This window comes from Jaculus jaculus, chromosome 4, assembly GCF_020740685.1.
Source record: "Jaculus jaculus isolate mJacJac1 chromosome 4, mJacJac1.mat.Y.cur, whole genome shotgun sequence".
Classification (NCBI taxonomy): Eukaryota; Metazoa; Chordata; class Mammalia; order Rodentia; family Dipodidae; genus Jaculus; species Jaculus jaculus.
In genome coordinates this window covers 119,694,395-119,710,036 of record NC_059105.1, presented here as the reverse complement: position 1 = coordinate 119,710,036, position 15,642 = coordinate 119,694,395, and the positions used below count along the sequence as shown (strand labels likewise).

General features: G+C 40.5%; 1 protein-coding gene across 1 annotated transcript; it reads left to right on the top strand.

Annotated features, from left to right (window-relative positions):
- The first annotated feature begins 14 nt into the window (after nt 1-14).
- On the top strand, nt 15-14,286 carry Mitd1 (microtubule interacting and trafficking domain containing 1). The gene is made up of 7 exons (XM_004669785.2): nt 15-196; nt 4,824-4,925; nt 9,477-9,613; nt 10,431-10,517; nt 11,499-11,614; nt 13,560-13,620; nt 13,799-14,286. The coding sequence occupies exons 1-7, from the start codon at nt 46-48 to the stop codon at nt 13,892-13,894; spliced, it is 750 nt and encodes a 249-aa protein (XP_004669842.1). The 5' UTR covers nt 15-45; the 3' UTR covers nt 13,895-14,286.
- The last annotated feature ends 1,356 nt before the right edge of the window (nt 14,287-15,642 follow it).

Genomic DNA, 15,642 nt, shown 5'->3' with positions numbered 1-15,642 from the left:
GGCGGCGCGGGGGCGGGCCGCGGGGAGCTGGGCTGGGGCGCTCTCATGGCCAAGGCCAGCCCGAGTCAAGACCCCCAGACCGTCGCCGCCTTCACCGTGCTAAAGCGGGCACTGGAGCTGGATGGGGAGTCCCGGTACCAGCAGGCTCTGGTTTGTTACCAGGAGGGAATTGATCTGCTCCTGCAAATTCAGAAAGGTGAGCCTTGGGAAAGGAGCCCACTTCCGCTTCAGCTGTGGCCAAGTGAAACTTAAAAACCAGGAAACAGTCAGATCCAAAAGGGAGGAGTATTCTGGATTGCTGGCTGGTTTCTTTTATAATAGATGTGATCACGAAAGGCAGAAGTCGCAGTCTAGATCTTAAGACTTGAGATCTAACCAAATGAGCCTTGATAGACAAGGACTTGAGTTTGATCGAACTTTATTTTTTGCTTGTTGTTTTGTACAAGATCTTGCTAGGGAGACCGGGCCGACCTCGAACTCATGATTCTGTTGCTTCAGCCTCCGGAGAGCTGGAATTACAGCCCTTTTACCACTCCTGGCCCTGATAGACTTTAAAGGATGTTTGGGGATCAAATGGGAAAGTTTGAATATGATTCTGGTGATTATTAATTTTATTAGGAAGTGTGGGTATCTTCCCCCCTCCTCAGAATATCCGCAATTTTTGGAGATGCAGACTAATTGTGTTGGGTAGAAACGTGATCTTTGTAATTTATTTTTAAGCACGTTTCTCTCTTTTAAAATTTAATGTTTATTATTGTCAACTTATTTTGTATAGTTTATTTTCAAGGAGAAAGAGAGAGAGAATGAGAATGGGTGTGCCAGGGCTTCCAGCCACTGCAAATTCCTGATAGATGTGTGCCACTCTTTGCATCTGGTTTTACGTGGGCACTGGGGAACAGAACACTGGTTGGTAGGCTTTACAGGTAAGCCACCTCTCCAGCTCTAAGCAAGAAATTTTAAAAAGCAAATGTTACAAAAATTAAAACTTTTAAAATCTAAATGATAGGTAGTGAGGATGTTCAATATTGATTTTTTAAAACATTTTTCTTTTTACCTGTGCCAGGGTTTTTGAAACATTACATCTTTTTTTTTAAGTAGAAAAAAGGCATTTAACAATAGACACATCCACACATGAATTAAAACTGATTTCCACAGCTGATTTGTACATTATCTAGTTTAAAAAAATGCAACCAACATCCCAACATCTTTTGAAGAGTATAATGGACACAACTTAAAGAAAACAATAATATAATAAATTAGCATGTGTAATATATCCAATGGGAATCTCTGAATCAACATTCCTTTCCATTGGACAGTTTTATTTTTGGTTTCATTTCTTTATCTTTTCTGCTGTCATTCTTCTCTGCTTGATAAATAGGGTTCATTCTCAGAGCTAGCTTGTTCAGACTCTCATTCAAGCTGACTTGTCACTTGTTTGCTTCTAAGAACACACGGTTCCCAAGAGCCTGCACTATCTTTCTGAAAGTGAAATGCACATGGATGAGCACACGCATACACACACATGCAATCACACATCTTCCTCTGTAAATACATTTATCCCCCAAGAAATGACTCATCTTTCCTGAGACATTCCTAACAGATTGGTAAGCCTTCTAAAGGCTTTGGTGCAAGGGCTGGCCTGGGATTTTGGTCTAGAGCTCCTAAGAAGAACACCAAAACAGTTTCACTGACCCTGAAAGGTGGATTTGGGGACAGTTCAGGCTGTGGTCCTGTTGTGTGGTCCTGCAGTGACTACAGTGCACCCCTATTTATTACCATGGATAATCCTCTGCTCTGAGATCCTAAGGGTTGGGATGGCACCAGAAAAGTAAGGGAGGCATATATATATATATATATATATATATATATATATATATATATGCACATACACACACACACACACATACATACACACACACACACATATATATGATGTATATGTATATATATATATGTGTATATGTATTTATTTATTTATTTTAATTTATTTATGTATTTATTTGTTTACAAGTAGAGAGAGAATGGGTACGCCAGAGCTCTAGCCACTGTAAGTGAACTCCAGATGCATGCAACACTGTATCTGGCAAAAGGCATATATTTTTAAAACATTTTCATTAAAAGTAAACAGCAACCAAAACCCCATGATTTTACTGGTAGAAGTAGTAGGGGGAGGTTTTCTCTTAAATAGGTGTACTGAAATTTGCTGTGACAAAACATACAAGATTGTCAGTGGAGACAGTGAGATAGACTATATAATGTCATTATTCAGTGTTGAGAAATGTCTTGTGATAGACTTTTCTCACTGTGATGGAATACTTGACAGAAATTATTCAGAGGAATGATTTATTTTAGCTCATGGTTTTAGTTCCTAGTGGGCTGAATGTATTGCTCTGGGCCTGAGGCAAGGCAGAATATCATGGTGGAGGGAGCTCAGCAGAGCAGTTCTGCTCACCTCATGGCAAACATTAGCATCACGAAAGCAGAGAGCCAGAGAGGGGTCAAAGACAGCATTTAGCCAAGATACCTCCTCAAGGACCTACTTCCTTCAACTAGGTCCTACCTTAGAAAGTTTTCACCACTTCCTAAAATGCCATCAAATTATGAATCTGTCAATGGATTTATTCATGATTTACTCACTCGCCAAAGCCCATCAGCTATCAACTAACCCTATAACATGAGTCTTTGGGTTGGAGGGGTGTACTTCATATCCACATCATGATCTACACAAATATGCCTAGCACATTTACTGCATCATAGTTGACACTCAGTTCTATTATGCAGTAAATTAAGATCAAACCTTACTACCCAATCCAGGTTCCTAGCTTGGTACAATACTGCCCTCTCTGTGCTTGGTTGTTGGATTTTGTTACTGTTTAAAAATTACAGGCTCTTTGAAATAGCAGAGGGTGCTTTTCTCTGAACTCCCTGGATAGAGCCCATTTGATGATGAGAACCATGAGGACAATGGTAGTAGTAAATGCAGCTCCCATTTATAATGTAGAATGCTAGGCACTGTGCAGTCATTGTCAGCTTTTCATCTTTACAATTGTTCTACAAAGCAGGAATTGGTATTTATAACCAAGTATTTATAATTATTCATCTCAATGATGCTTCAGGACACTCCATGTGATGGGTGAAATACTGAGAGTTGAATGATTGGCCACAGTCACATAGCCCTAAGTGGCAAAGCAGGTTTGAACTAAAAATAGGCTGATTATAGACATTTGGCTGTTAACTACTTTTCATCTTTTCATGATAACTCTTTGTAAAGAGAGCTTAAAATACATAATCGACAAAAGCTTGCAGTTTTTGTGCTTAGAGGAGCATATAACACTTAGTAGAAATGTTCTCATATCACCTTAGGAAGAACAGGTAGAATTCCTCACAAGAGATTGATTAGGATTTTCTTAAGACACTAAACCTGTCAGTAGCTGGACCCCAAAAGGGAAAGATTTGACTCTATATTGGTAACAATAAAATGCTAGAAACAAGTCAGGCATGGTGATGCACGCCTTTAGTCCCAGCACTCGGGAGGCAGAGGTAGGAGGATTGCCATGAGTCTGAGGCCACCCTGAGAACATATAGTGAATTCCAGGTCAGCCTGGACCACAGCGAGACTCTACCTTGAAAAAACAACAAAAAAAAAGGGGGGGGGGGGTGGCTGGAGGGATGGCTTAGTGATTAAGGAAGGCATTTGTCTGCAAAGCTAAAGGACCCAGGTTCAATTCCCCAGGACCCACATTAGCCAGATGCACAAGGGGGTGCATGCATCTGGAATTCGTTTGCAGTGGCTGGAGGCCCTGGCATGCCCATTTACGCTCTCTCCCTCTTTCTATGTCAAATAAATAAATAAATAAAAATAATTTTTAAAAAGGGTAGGAGAATGGTTGATTAAACTATGGAAGGCAAAGGTAGGAGGATTGTGGTGAGTTTGAGGCCACCCTTAGACTACATAGTGAATTCCAGATCAGCCTGGGCCAGAGAGATACCATACCTGGGGGTGGGGGGCAAAACATATGAACTATAATGTGGAAATCTGAAATAGAAGCTGTTTTTTAAATTTTTATTTATTTATTTGAGAGACAAAGACAGAAAAAGGAGGCAGATAGAGTGGAAGAGAGGGAAAACGGGGGTGTCAGGGCCTCCAGCTGCTGCAAACAAACTCAGACGCATGCACCACCTTGTGCATCTAGCTTACATTGGTACTGGGGAATCGAACCTGGGTCCTTAGGCTTCAAAGGCCTGCACCTTAACTGCTGAGCCATTTCTCCAGTCCCTGTTATCTTTTTTTTAAAATGTTATTTTATTTTATCTATTTGAGAGAGAGAGAATGGGGGTGCCAGGATTTCTAGCCACTGCAGAGGAACTCCAGGTGTATGTGCCACCTTGTGCATCTAGCTTATGTGGGTACTGGGGAATTTAACCTGGGTCCTTTGGCTTTTCAGGCAAGTGCCTTAACCACTTAACCACCCATCTAGCCTCTGTTATCTTTTAATTTGTGCTAAAATCTTAAGTGTATGAGTTATTAAAACAAAAAAATGCTTGCTTCAGGTTTGTAGGAGCCTCCTTTTCTAAAGGGGAGATGGTGTCAGAACCCCTATTCCTAACTTAAGCTGCTTCAGATGCCCAGTGTGCAAATGAATGTCCTGAAGTAAGGTATATTTGAGCTTAACATATGTTTTTGAGCTTAGAATCTTTTTTCTAGGACTGAGTCAAACCACTGTAAAGAATAGGAAATATATGGAAAAACTGAAAATAATGTTTGAATTGAAGAGAACAACTGCTTTGAAACTTGAGACGATGTTTTATTTTCCAATTTATAGGCACCAAAGATGACAATAAGAAAGGTAAACTCAGAGAAGCCATTTCTCGCCACTTGGATAGAGCAGAAAAGATAAAGAAATACTTGGATCAAGAAAAAGAAGGTAAAAATCTGTTTTAGAAAAAAATGTCCAAGGCTGAGACCCAATGGTAGGGTGCTTGTTTAGCATTCATGAGGCCAGGTTCAATAGTACAAGAAGAAGGAAGGAAAGGAGGAAGGAAAAAGGGAAGGAAATCAGAAAGGAAAAGAAAAAATGTGTCCGTAGTTACTGTGACAGCCCATTCACTCAGTATTTCCAGCTCCTGCCTATTGGGGCTCCGTGTGGCCTGTAGCACTTGTACCTGGGAGCTTAACAGACCTAATCTGCACTTCCTCTTCTCCTACACAGGAGTTATTAACTGTTTGTTTTTTTGTTTTTGTTGTTGTCTTTTAGTTGAGCAGGTGGGGTCAAACACCTTTGAGCATAGGATGAAAGCTATTAACATTGCAGAACTTTGCCATTTTACGGTATTTGCAGATTCCTATGAAGCTTATGTGTGGAGCTTAATTTAAGAATGCTGAAAATGCTGGGCGTTGTGGCACAGGCCTTTAATCCCAGCACTTGGCAGAGGTAGGAAGATTGCCTTGAGTTGGAGGCCACCCTGAGACTACAATAGTGAATTCCAGGTAGCCTGAGCTAGAGTGAAACCCTGTCTTGGGGTGGGGGGGGGGGGGAAGAATGCTGAAAAGGGGCCTGGAGAGATGGCTCAGCAGTTAAGGCACTTGCCTGCATAGCCTAATGACCTGAGTTTGATTTCCCAGTGCCCATGTAAACCAGATGCACAGTGCTGCATGTGTCTGGAGTTCGTTTGCAGTGGCTAGAGGTTCTGGTGCACCCATTCTCCATTTGCTCTCTATCTTTCTCTCTTAAAAAAAGAAGAATGCTGCCAAGGAATACTAACATGGATCCAGTATTTCTATTTCCTTTTAATGAGAAGACTCAAATAATTAAGAGTAGCTAAAGAAAGTCCTGGGGCTTCTCACATTTTGTTATAAAGCAGAACATTTCAAGAGTTAAGTATTCCTAATAATCAGAGGGGAAATGGGTCTTCTGCCCTGTTTGTTATTGATTCCCTACTCTCAACATGGGTATACAGCATCTTGTAAGTATGCCTGGCCACTCTCACTTCAACTGCACACCACTGCTGGTTTTTACAGCCAGAGGTGCTGCCATGCTCAAGAAATGGACCCCCAGCCAAGCATGGTGGCACACACCTTTAATCCCAGCACTCAGGAGGCAGAGGTAGGAGGATCACAGTGAGTTCAAGGCCACCTTGAGACTACATAGTGAATTCCAGGTCAGTCTGGGCTAGAGTGAGACTCTACCTTGAAAAACTAAAAACCAACCAATCAAACAAACAAAAACCACAATAAATAAAAAATACACCCCCAATCCTTAGCTTTTCTTTCTCTCTGTCCTCACTACACCCTTTTCCCCTCTCCCTCATGTTCTGTACCAGCCATATCCTGGAGATCATGGCTTGAGTAGTTAAATTAGCCCGTGTGACTAGTTTGGCTAAAATACTGATGCATAATTGGTAATGTTATGTCTGTGGGAATATTTGGGACAAAATCCAAATGCCTTTCTTTCTTTTTTTTTTTGTTTGGAGGTAGGGTCTCACTGGTTCAGGCTGACCTGGAATTAACTATGTAGTCTCAGGGTAGCCTTGAACTCATGGTGATCCTTCTACCTGTCTCCTGAGTGCTGGGATTAAAGGCGTGCGCCACCATGCCCTGCTCCAGATGACTATCTTTTTGTTGTGGAGTAGACATCAGGGATGTTTTGGCAGTGCTAGGGATTGAACTCAGGTCTTGTGTTTGCTAGATGAGTACTATACCACTGAACTAGAGGTCCAGCCCAGCTTTTAAAAAATATTTTATTTTTATTTATTTATTTATTTGAAAGAGAAGTGGGGGAAAGAATGGTCATGCCAGGGCCTCCAGCTACTGCAAACGGACCCCAGACAAATGTGCCCCCTTGTGCATCTAGCTAACGTGGGTCCTGGGGAATCAAACCTGGGTTCTTTGGCTTTGCAGGCAAATACCATAAGCACTAAGCCATCCCTCCAGCCCTGAGCCCAGCTTTTTTTTTTTTTTTTTGGTTTTTCAAGGTAGGGTCTCACTCTAGCTCAGACTGACCTGGAATTCACTATGTAGTCTCAGGGTGGCCTCAAACTCACGGTGATCCTACTACCTCTGCCTCCTGAGTGCTGGGATTCAGCCCAGCTTTTTTCTTTCTTTTTCTTTTTTTTTTTTGGTTTTTCGAGATAGGGTCTCACTCTAGCCCAGGCTGACCTGGAATTCACTATGTAATCTCAGGATGGCCTCAAACTCACAGCGGTACTCCTACCTCTGCCTCCCAAGTGCTGGGATTAAAGGAGTGCGCCACCACACCCGACTCCCAGCCCAGCTTTTTAAAGGCAGTGTCTTATATTAAGCCCAGGCTAGCTCAAACTCAAAGTGATCCTCCTACCTCATGGTAATACTATAGCGTAGGCCACTCTCCCCAGCTAGCTTTATTTTATTTTATTTTATTTCTTAGAGAGAGAGGGAGTGAAAGGGAAAAATGGGTGCGCCAGGGTCTCCAGCCACTGCAGATGAACTCCAGGCATGTGTGCCACCATATGCATCTGGCTTACATGGGCTCTGGGGCATCACCTGGGTCCTTTGGCAAATTATTCAACAGTTCTATGCTCCTTGATGAGAGAAGCAGACATATTTAGCATACATGGAACCGACTTAGGCTCTGCTGACATATTTTGTTGCTCTTTATTTCTATTCTAAATAATCTTACAAGAACTTCATTTCTCACAGCATAAACAAACCCCTGAAAGTCACTTGGGCATATACCACATGGAGATTTTGGTGCTATCCCAACCCTCTGGATATAAAAGTAAATAATTCTGTTTCCAAGGCTTTGGGTCAGTCCGGTTTTATTAGAAGGTACATTTTGGCAAAGCCTTTTATGGTGTGTTGAACCCTTGGGCTGTTCTGAGTGCCTCAAGACACCATTCCCTGCAAATGAGCCAAGCCACTGATTTTTAAATACTGCATGAGTTAGGAACTACCATTAAGCGTCATATTTTTAAAAACCTGGAAGGTCTCTGATAACTTAGTCAGTAGTTATTCATTTTGACTTTACAAAACCAGTGAAATTGTCTTACTGATCTGTGACAATCCCAGTGATTACCTTGGATTAAGTAGTACTCTGAATTTCTGCTTAAAACACCCTGTAACATGTTGAACATGTACAAAGCCTCAATTTTCATCCTCAGTGCCAAAAGCAAGCAAACAAAAAATTCTTTAAAACCTGAACCAAATGGGGGCTAGAGAAGGGGTTCACTGGGTAAAACTCAAGCATGAGAGCCTAAGAGGGCCCGAGACTACCTGAGTTCTATCCCCAGCATCCACATAAAAAGCTGGGCATGGCCATGCACACAGGTAACCCCAGTCCCAGTGGAGAATGAAGACAGAATCACTGGCCCGCTGGACCAAGGAAACAGGTGGAAAAGCAATAGAGGAGGTCATTTATGTACACACTAGAAGAATTCATTTGCACACTCACATGCATACATGACACACTATACTACACATATTACACATACATGCAAACCTGAAAAGAAAACAACTGGGATGTGGAACATACCTGTAATCTTACCACTTGGGAAGTGAAGCAGAAGGATCAAAGTCAACCTCAGCTACATAGTGGCCAGCCTGGGGAACATTAAGCCCTGTCTCAAAAAAAAAAAAAAAGCCTTTAAAAACACCCTTTAAGTGCTAAGAAAGTTGCCTAAACTCCATTATATCAAGCTTATGTTTAATACTCACTTTAGTTGGGAGAGTGCAGGACATGAAAACAGAAATCTGAGAAAAGGAAGGGCCAGATATAACTGAGCTTGTTTTCTACCCATGGTTACAGGAAGTTACCAACACCTCTCTCAAATAAACTGCTTGGCTTATGGGGTCTAGCTAAGAAACCTGTTTCAAGAAACCTTTGGGGTTTCCCCTTTGCTTAGCCTCTGTGAAGGCAGGAATCTACGTGAAATGGTATTTTGCTGTCTTTACCTCTGTGACATTTTGCAATTTGCATGGTATAGAGAACGCATGCAATAAAGATTAGATTTACCGAGTAATTTTATGAAATTGAGACTGATCCCAATTAATCACTATACACAAAATCTGAAACATTTGATTCTCTAGTACCCACGTAAGCCAGATGTATAAGGTGGCTCATGTGTCTGGAGTTCGTGTGGCTGGAGGCGCTGATGTGCCATTCACTCTATCTGCCTCTTTCTTTTGCTTGCTCTCTCAAATAAATAAACTAAATTAAATTCAAAAAGAAAGAAAGTGGGATAGAGAGATGGTTTAGCAGTTAAGTGCTTACCTGTGAAGCCTAATGACTGCAGTTCAAGACTATTCCCCAGGACCTATGTTAGCCAGGTGCACAAGGGGGCATACATGTCTGGAGTTCATTTGCAGTGGCTGAAGGCCCTAGTGCGCCCATTCTCTCTCTCTCTGTCTGCCTCTTTCTCTCTGTTGCTCTCAAATAAATAACTAAAAATAAACAAACAAAAAAAAGTGGTTACTCATCATCACTTAAGTTTGTGTTTTGTAGATGGAAAATATCACAAGCAAATTAGAATAGAAGAGAATGCAACGGGTTTTAGTTATGAGTCACTTTTTAAAGAATACCTTCATGAGACAGTTACAGAAGTTTGGGTGGAAGATCCGTATATTAGACAAGAGCATCAGGTAAGTAAACTATTAAAATATAATTAAATTTTATTTTTAATTATTTGAAAATTATTATTTATTTGCAAGGAGAGTGAGAATGGGCATGTCAGAGCCTGTAGCCATTGCAGCCATACCACATCTGGCTTTATGTGGGTACTGGGGAATCTAAACCCAGTTGTTAAGCTTTGCAAGCAAGAACCATTAATAGCTAAGTCATCTCTCAAGCCCCTAAATGTTATTTTAAATTTTTTTTTTTTTTATTTGAGAGTGACAGACACAGAGAGAAAGACAGATAGAGGGAGAGAGAGAATGGGCGTGCCAGGGCTTCCAGCCTCTGCAGATGAATTCCAGATGCGTGCGCCCCCTTGTGTATCTGGCTAACGTGGGACCTGGGGAACCGAGCCTTGAACCGAGGTCCTTAGGCTTCACAGGCAAGCGCTTAACTGCTAAGCCATCTCTCCAGCCCCTAAATGTTATTTTAAATGTACAATTAGCTCTTTGTGTTTATGGATTTTCCTATCCACACATTTAGCTGATGATCAAAAATATTTTTTAAAGCTTTTTTTACTGACATGTGCAGACTTTTGTCATAATTTTCCAAACATCACAGTTTCACCAACTACTTACATAGTATTTACTTGTATTCAATATCATAAGTAGTCTATAGGTGGTTTAAAGTATCCAGGAGGATGTGTCACTACACCATTTTAAGTAAGGATTTGAGCATCTGTGGACTTTGGTGTCTTGCTGAGGGCAGGAGGTCTGGAATAAATACCCATCAGGTACTGAGTGATGATTGTGCTAGCTAGTCATAACCCATCCTAATATCTTTCAGCTGTATAACTTCCTTCGATTTTGTGAGATGCTTATTAAGAAGCCGTGTAATGTAAAGACTATTCACCTTCTCACCTCTGTGGATAAAGTAGGTACCTGGAAAAACTAACTTTCTTACTAACTATTCAGTTACAAGGTGTAGTCAAATGAAGGAAAATTGGGTGCAGTACTTGAGCTAGACGTATTTCCTTGGGTCTTGACTTACCATCTAGTAAGAAACATGACACATTTTAAGAACAGTATTCCTGATTTTAGGATGTTGATCTTATATTTGGACATTTTGTTAACTCTTTTAGTTCACATAGTGTGTCAGCTTTGTCTCGGAGATGCAGTGATCATGGTGTCTGCATAGTGACAACTTAGGCTCTTTATAAGCAAGTGCCTTGAACTGCTAAGCCTTCTCCCGAGGGCCAAGCTCTTTACTAATTATATTTGGAATTGGTTACATGATCTTTAACATGGCTCTCTTGGTCTTGACTTAAATAAGAATACTTCAAAATTATTGTAATTTCTAAAATTAACCTAAGAAATAGACATGCTCTCCTGGATAACAACACTATTGCTAATATACACTTAAGGATGCTGCATATGGTGGTATACACCTGCAGTAGGGAGGCTGAGGCAAGAGGATCATAGCCAGTCTGCTGTACATATTGAGACCTTGTCTCAAAATAAATAAATTAGCTTAAAAAAAGTAAAATATATTTAAGGACACAGGATTGTGTTTACATTAAGAAAGCAATGATTTTTATAAAAACAGTTACCCCTTTTTTGTTCTTGACTTGCTTCCTTGAAACAGCCAACACTGAAACTAATAGTATAAAATGTTTTAAGCCGGGTGTGGTGACGCACGCCTTTAATCCCACCACTCGGGAGGCAGAGGTAGGAGGATTGCCATGAGTTCAAGGCCACCCTGAGATGACAGAGTTAATTTCCAGGTCAGCCTGGACCAGAGTGAGACCCTACCTCAAAAAAAAAAAAAAAGTTTTATTTTAATCCATCTGTGGTATTCATTGTATAGCTTATGGATAATTTAAAACATCAGTAAATTACGTTTTGTCACTAATAGGGGTTTGCGAACGTGCAGCAAAGCAGTGGCTTGGAAGAAATAAAAGCGTCCCTGAGAAGTCATGGAGTGTTATTGGAAATAAATTACTCTTCTTCAATTCATGATCGAGAAATCAGGTTAGTGTAAACTTTTTTTTTTTTTTAATGTAGCTGAAATATACTTAAAAAAATTCTAGAGCCAGGTGTGGTGGCACATGCCTTTAATCCCAGTACTGAACAGGCAGAGGTAGAAAGATTTCTGTGGGTTTGAACCCAGCCTGGGACTACATTGTGAGTTCTGGGTCAGCCTGGGTTATAGTGAGACCCTAGCTTAAAAACCCAAACACACAATTCCAATAAATGTTATGTAATTGCATCATTTAAATATTAGACATTCAGGGCTGGAGGGATGGCTTAGCAGTTAAAGTGTTTGCCTGCAAAGCCAAAGGATCCTGGTTCAATTCCCCAGGACCCACATTAGCCAAATGCACTAGGGGGCACATGCCTCTGGAGTTCATTTGCAGTGGCTGGAAGCCCTGGTGTGCCCATTCTCTTTCTCTCTCCTTCTTTCTCTGTCAAATAAATAAATAAAATACTAAAAAATAAATGTTAGGCATTCAAATATAGCTCAAATTTAATGACTTTACTTTTTTGGTGTGTGTGTATGTGTGTGTTTGTTTGGATGCCCTGTGAGTATAGAAGCATGCAGAAGCCAAAGGACATTGGTTTCCTTCTCCCACCAGATTTCCTTGAGACGGGTTATAACTGAATCTAGAACTCACTGTCTGTCCTCTGGGTCTGCTCCCTTTCCCCCTGCCCCGTACAGTGAGCCTCAGCAATCCTCGTTTCTGCTCCCTCAGTGCTCGTGTTGCAGGTGTTTGTGGCCATGCCTGACTACTTTTTTTTTCGAGGTAGGATCTCACTCTGGCCCAGGCTGACCTGGAATTCACTATGTAGTCTTAGGGTGGCCTTGAACTCACAGTAATCCTCCCCTCTGCCGCTTGAGTGCTGAGATTAAAGGTGTGTGCCACCACGCCCGGCTTCCAACTACGTTTTTTTAAAGTTTTTCAAGGTAAGGTTTCACTCTGGTTTAGGCTCACCTGGAATTCACTATGTAATCTCAGGGTGGCCTCAAACTCATGGTGATCCTCCTACCTCTGCCTCCTAAGTGCTGGAATTAAAGGCATGCGCCACCACACCTAGCTCAGCTACTTTGTGACAACAAAACCTTACCTTTGTCCTGTAAGTTCACTTATTTCATGTTCTGAAATGTGGGAAAGAATATTTTGGGGCATATCATGTTACTGTACTGAAGTAATTCCCTAGTAAAATTAATATTTATTTGATGTAGTTTTACTTCTACAGGAAGTAAACATTCTAGTAGAATGCTAACTTGGTAAGAAAACAGTATGTACAGTTGTTTAGCAATATCTTCTGTTCAGTACAGGGTTTTCTTTCAATATGGCATAGCATTGGAACCCTCATTTTTTAAAAAATTAATTTAGTATCTTATTATTTATTTGAGAGAAAGAGGGAAGGAGGGAAAAAGAGAAAAAATGAATGAGAATGGGCACTCTAGGGCCTCCAGCGACTACAAACAAATGCCAGACACATGTGCCACCTGGCTTTCATGGAGAGGCCTCATTTTTAATCATACTTTAAACAAAACCTAAATATATAAAACAGAAATGCTTTTCCTACTGAGTTCTGGTCCAGGGCTTCTCCTAGTTCTCTCTGGATACTGAAATATTTGAATGCCGTTTTCTCCTTGAATGTACTTTGCAAACCACTTATTAACAGAGCAGGAAAATTTTATCAACAAGCTGAAATTCAAGAATATTTCAAAAATGAAATGAACAATTAAATTGTTAAACTATTATCAACAAATCAAGTCAGGCTGTTATTTTTAATGCCCTTTTTGTTTCCTTGTAGACACAGCCCATGATTAACCCAACTTTGATTCAACTCATGTCATCAGAAGAAGGGCTTTTCTTTGTTAGAGGGAATTTCACTGATGCTTAATATACTATAGCTTTAAAAGTTTAAATGGCCTGAACATAATACTATACACTAATTTCAATAGGTTCAACAATGGATGGATGATTAAAATTGGAAGAGGACTTGATTATTTTAAGAGACCACAGGTAGGATATAATTTTATGATTGCACTATTTTCTATTATGTTATTTGCTTATTTATTTGATAAACTACTGGGCTCAAGTGATCTTTCTTCAGCCTCCAGAATACCTGGGAATATAAGTACATCACCAAGCATGGCTTGTTTTTGTGTCATTTTTAACAATACTCTTCTTTTCCTCATAGGGTCGTTTTTCCCTTGGATATTGTGATTATGATTTAAGACCGTGTCATGAAACAACAGTAGACATTTTTCATAATAGCCACACAAAAAAATTATAATGGGCAGTAGCCAATTCATTTTATACATTTCTGCTTGGAGTGACTTCAGTCTACTTTCTGTTGTTCTAACTGAATATTACAATTGGGTAATTTATAAAGAAGAGATTTAACCCTTGGCATCTGGTAAGGATTTTTTGCATCCTGACTTGGCAGAGGGCATCATGCAATAAGACAGGGCAAGCTTTTATTAACACAGCCCGTGAGACTGATCTAGTCACCTCTCAGAAGTCTTACCTCAACACTACTGTACTGAGGACCAAGTTTCTAATGTGAACTTTTGGGGACACCTTCAATCCACAGTGTGAATATTAGATTTTTTACTTTAAACATATTTGTGCTAGGTATGATTTTTTAAAGAATGAATTTAACAATAAATGTCTACATTTCTACCAGTTTATGGATCTATTTTTCAGTTGTAAATATGTTATCAGACTTACAAAATTTCTTCCTCCTTCCTCCCCTTGAGACAGGGTCTCACTCTGGCCCACGCTGTTCTTGAAGTCACACTGATCCTTCTATCTCCAGCCTTCTGAGTGCTGAAATTATAGGCATGAGCCACCATGCCCAGCTCCCTACAATGTTTCTTTTTTTTTAAGTTATATAGCTTATTGAAAATTTTTGCCAGCATCATTTTGCTCCTTAGAGAATGAGTCAACAATTCATGAGCATCTATTAAAAAGAATTAGATTGTAAATCTTGCCCCCAGAGTTGAGTCCTGAAAGGTAAACCATTGCAGACTGTAGTTCTCTTGGGCCAGATGGAATTGGTGCTAATAGCCAGAAAAGCATACAATGTGGCCGGGATGTAACTCATTAGGACAGCACATATCTAGCATGTGGAAGGGCCTGAGCTCCATCTCTGGCATTGCAAACAGTGTTAAATTGTTACAATTAAGATGAAGAGATGGCTCAGCAGTTAAGGCACTTGCCTTCAATACATAATGACCTAGGTTCAATTCCCAAGCACCCATGTAAAGCAAAAGGTGGTGCATGCACCTGGACTTTGTTTGCAGTGGCAGAAGGCCCTGCATACCCATTCTCTTTCTCTGTTTGCAAATTAATAGTAAAATATTTTAAAAATTTTATTTATTTATTAGAAAGGGAGAAAGAGTGAGAATGGGCTTTCCAGGGCCTCTAACACTGTGGCTTATGTGGGATCTGGAGAATCAAACCTGTGTCCTTAGGCTTTACAGGCATGCGCCTTAACCACTAAGCCATCTCTCCAGCCCAATAATAAAATATTTGTAATGTGCATGCCTTTACTCTCAGCACTTGGGAGGCAGAGGTAGGAGGATCACTGTGAGTTCGAGGCCATCCTGAGACTACATAGTGAATTACAGGTCAGCCTAGACCAGAGTGAAATCCTACCTAAAAAAAAAAAAAAATTAATTCCAGCCCTTGAGTGGTAGAGGCAGTGTGGATTAGGAGTTCAAGATCATCCTTGGCCAGCCTGGACTATATGAGACCCTGACTCAAAAAGAGAAACAAAAAAATAAATAAAAGAGAGAGAAAAATATCTAATTATTGGGAGACATTCATCAACCCAACACTTAGTGTTAGCAATGTTACATAGCTCCATAAAGTCAAAACTCACACATCCTGATGTAACCATCCTGGGAGGATGTTCCTCCCTTTGGCCATCAGACTTTTGCAACAATGGACCCTGAGGGAGTAGAATTTCTCCATGAATCTCATGCTGGGAGAAGGAAAAGGCCTACATGTGGTGCCAGCCAGTGGGGGAATCTCACT

Excerpts from the sequence above, each read along its gene's own strand:
- Mitd1 (XM_004669785.2), top strand. The coding sequence starts at position 46 with ATGGCCAAGGCCAGCCCGAGTCAAGACCCCCAGACCGTCGCCGCCTTC. Across the intron at positions 9,614-10,430 it reads ATATTAGACAAGAGCATCAG|CTGTATAACTTCCTTCGATT; the intron begins GTAAGTAAACTA and ends AATATCTTTCAG. Across the intron at positions 11,615-13,559 it reads ATTCATGATCGAGAAATCAG|GTTCAACAATGGATGGATGA; the intron begins GTTAGTGTAAAC and ends TAATTTCAATAG.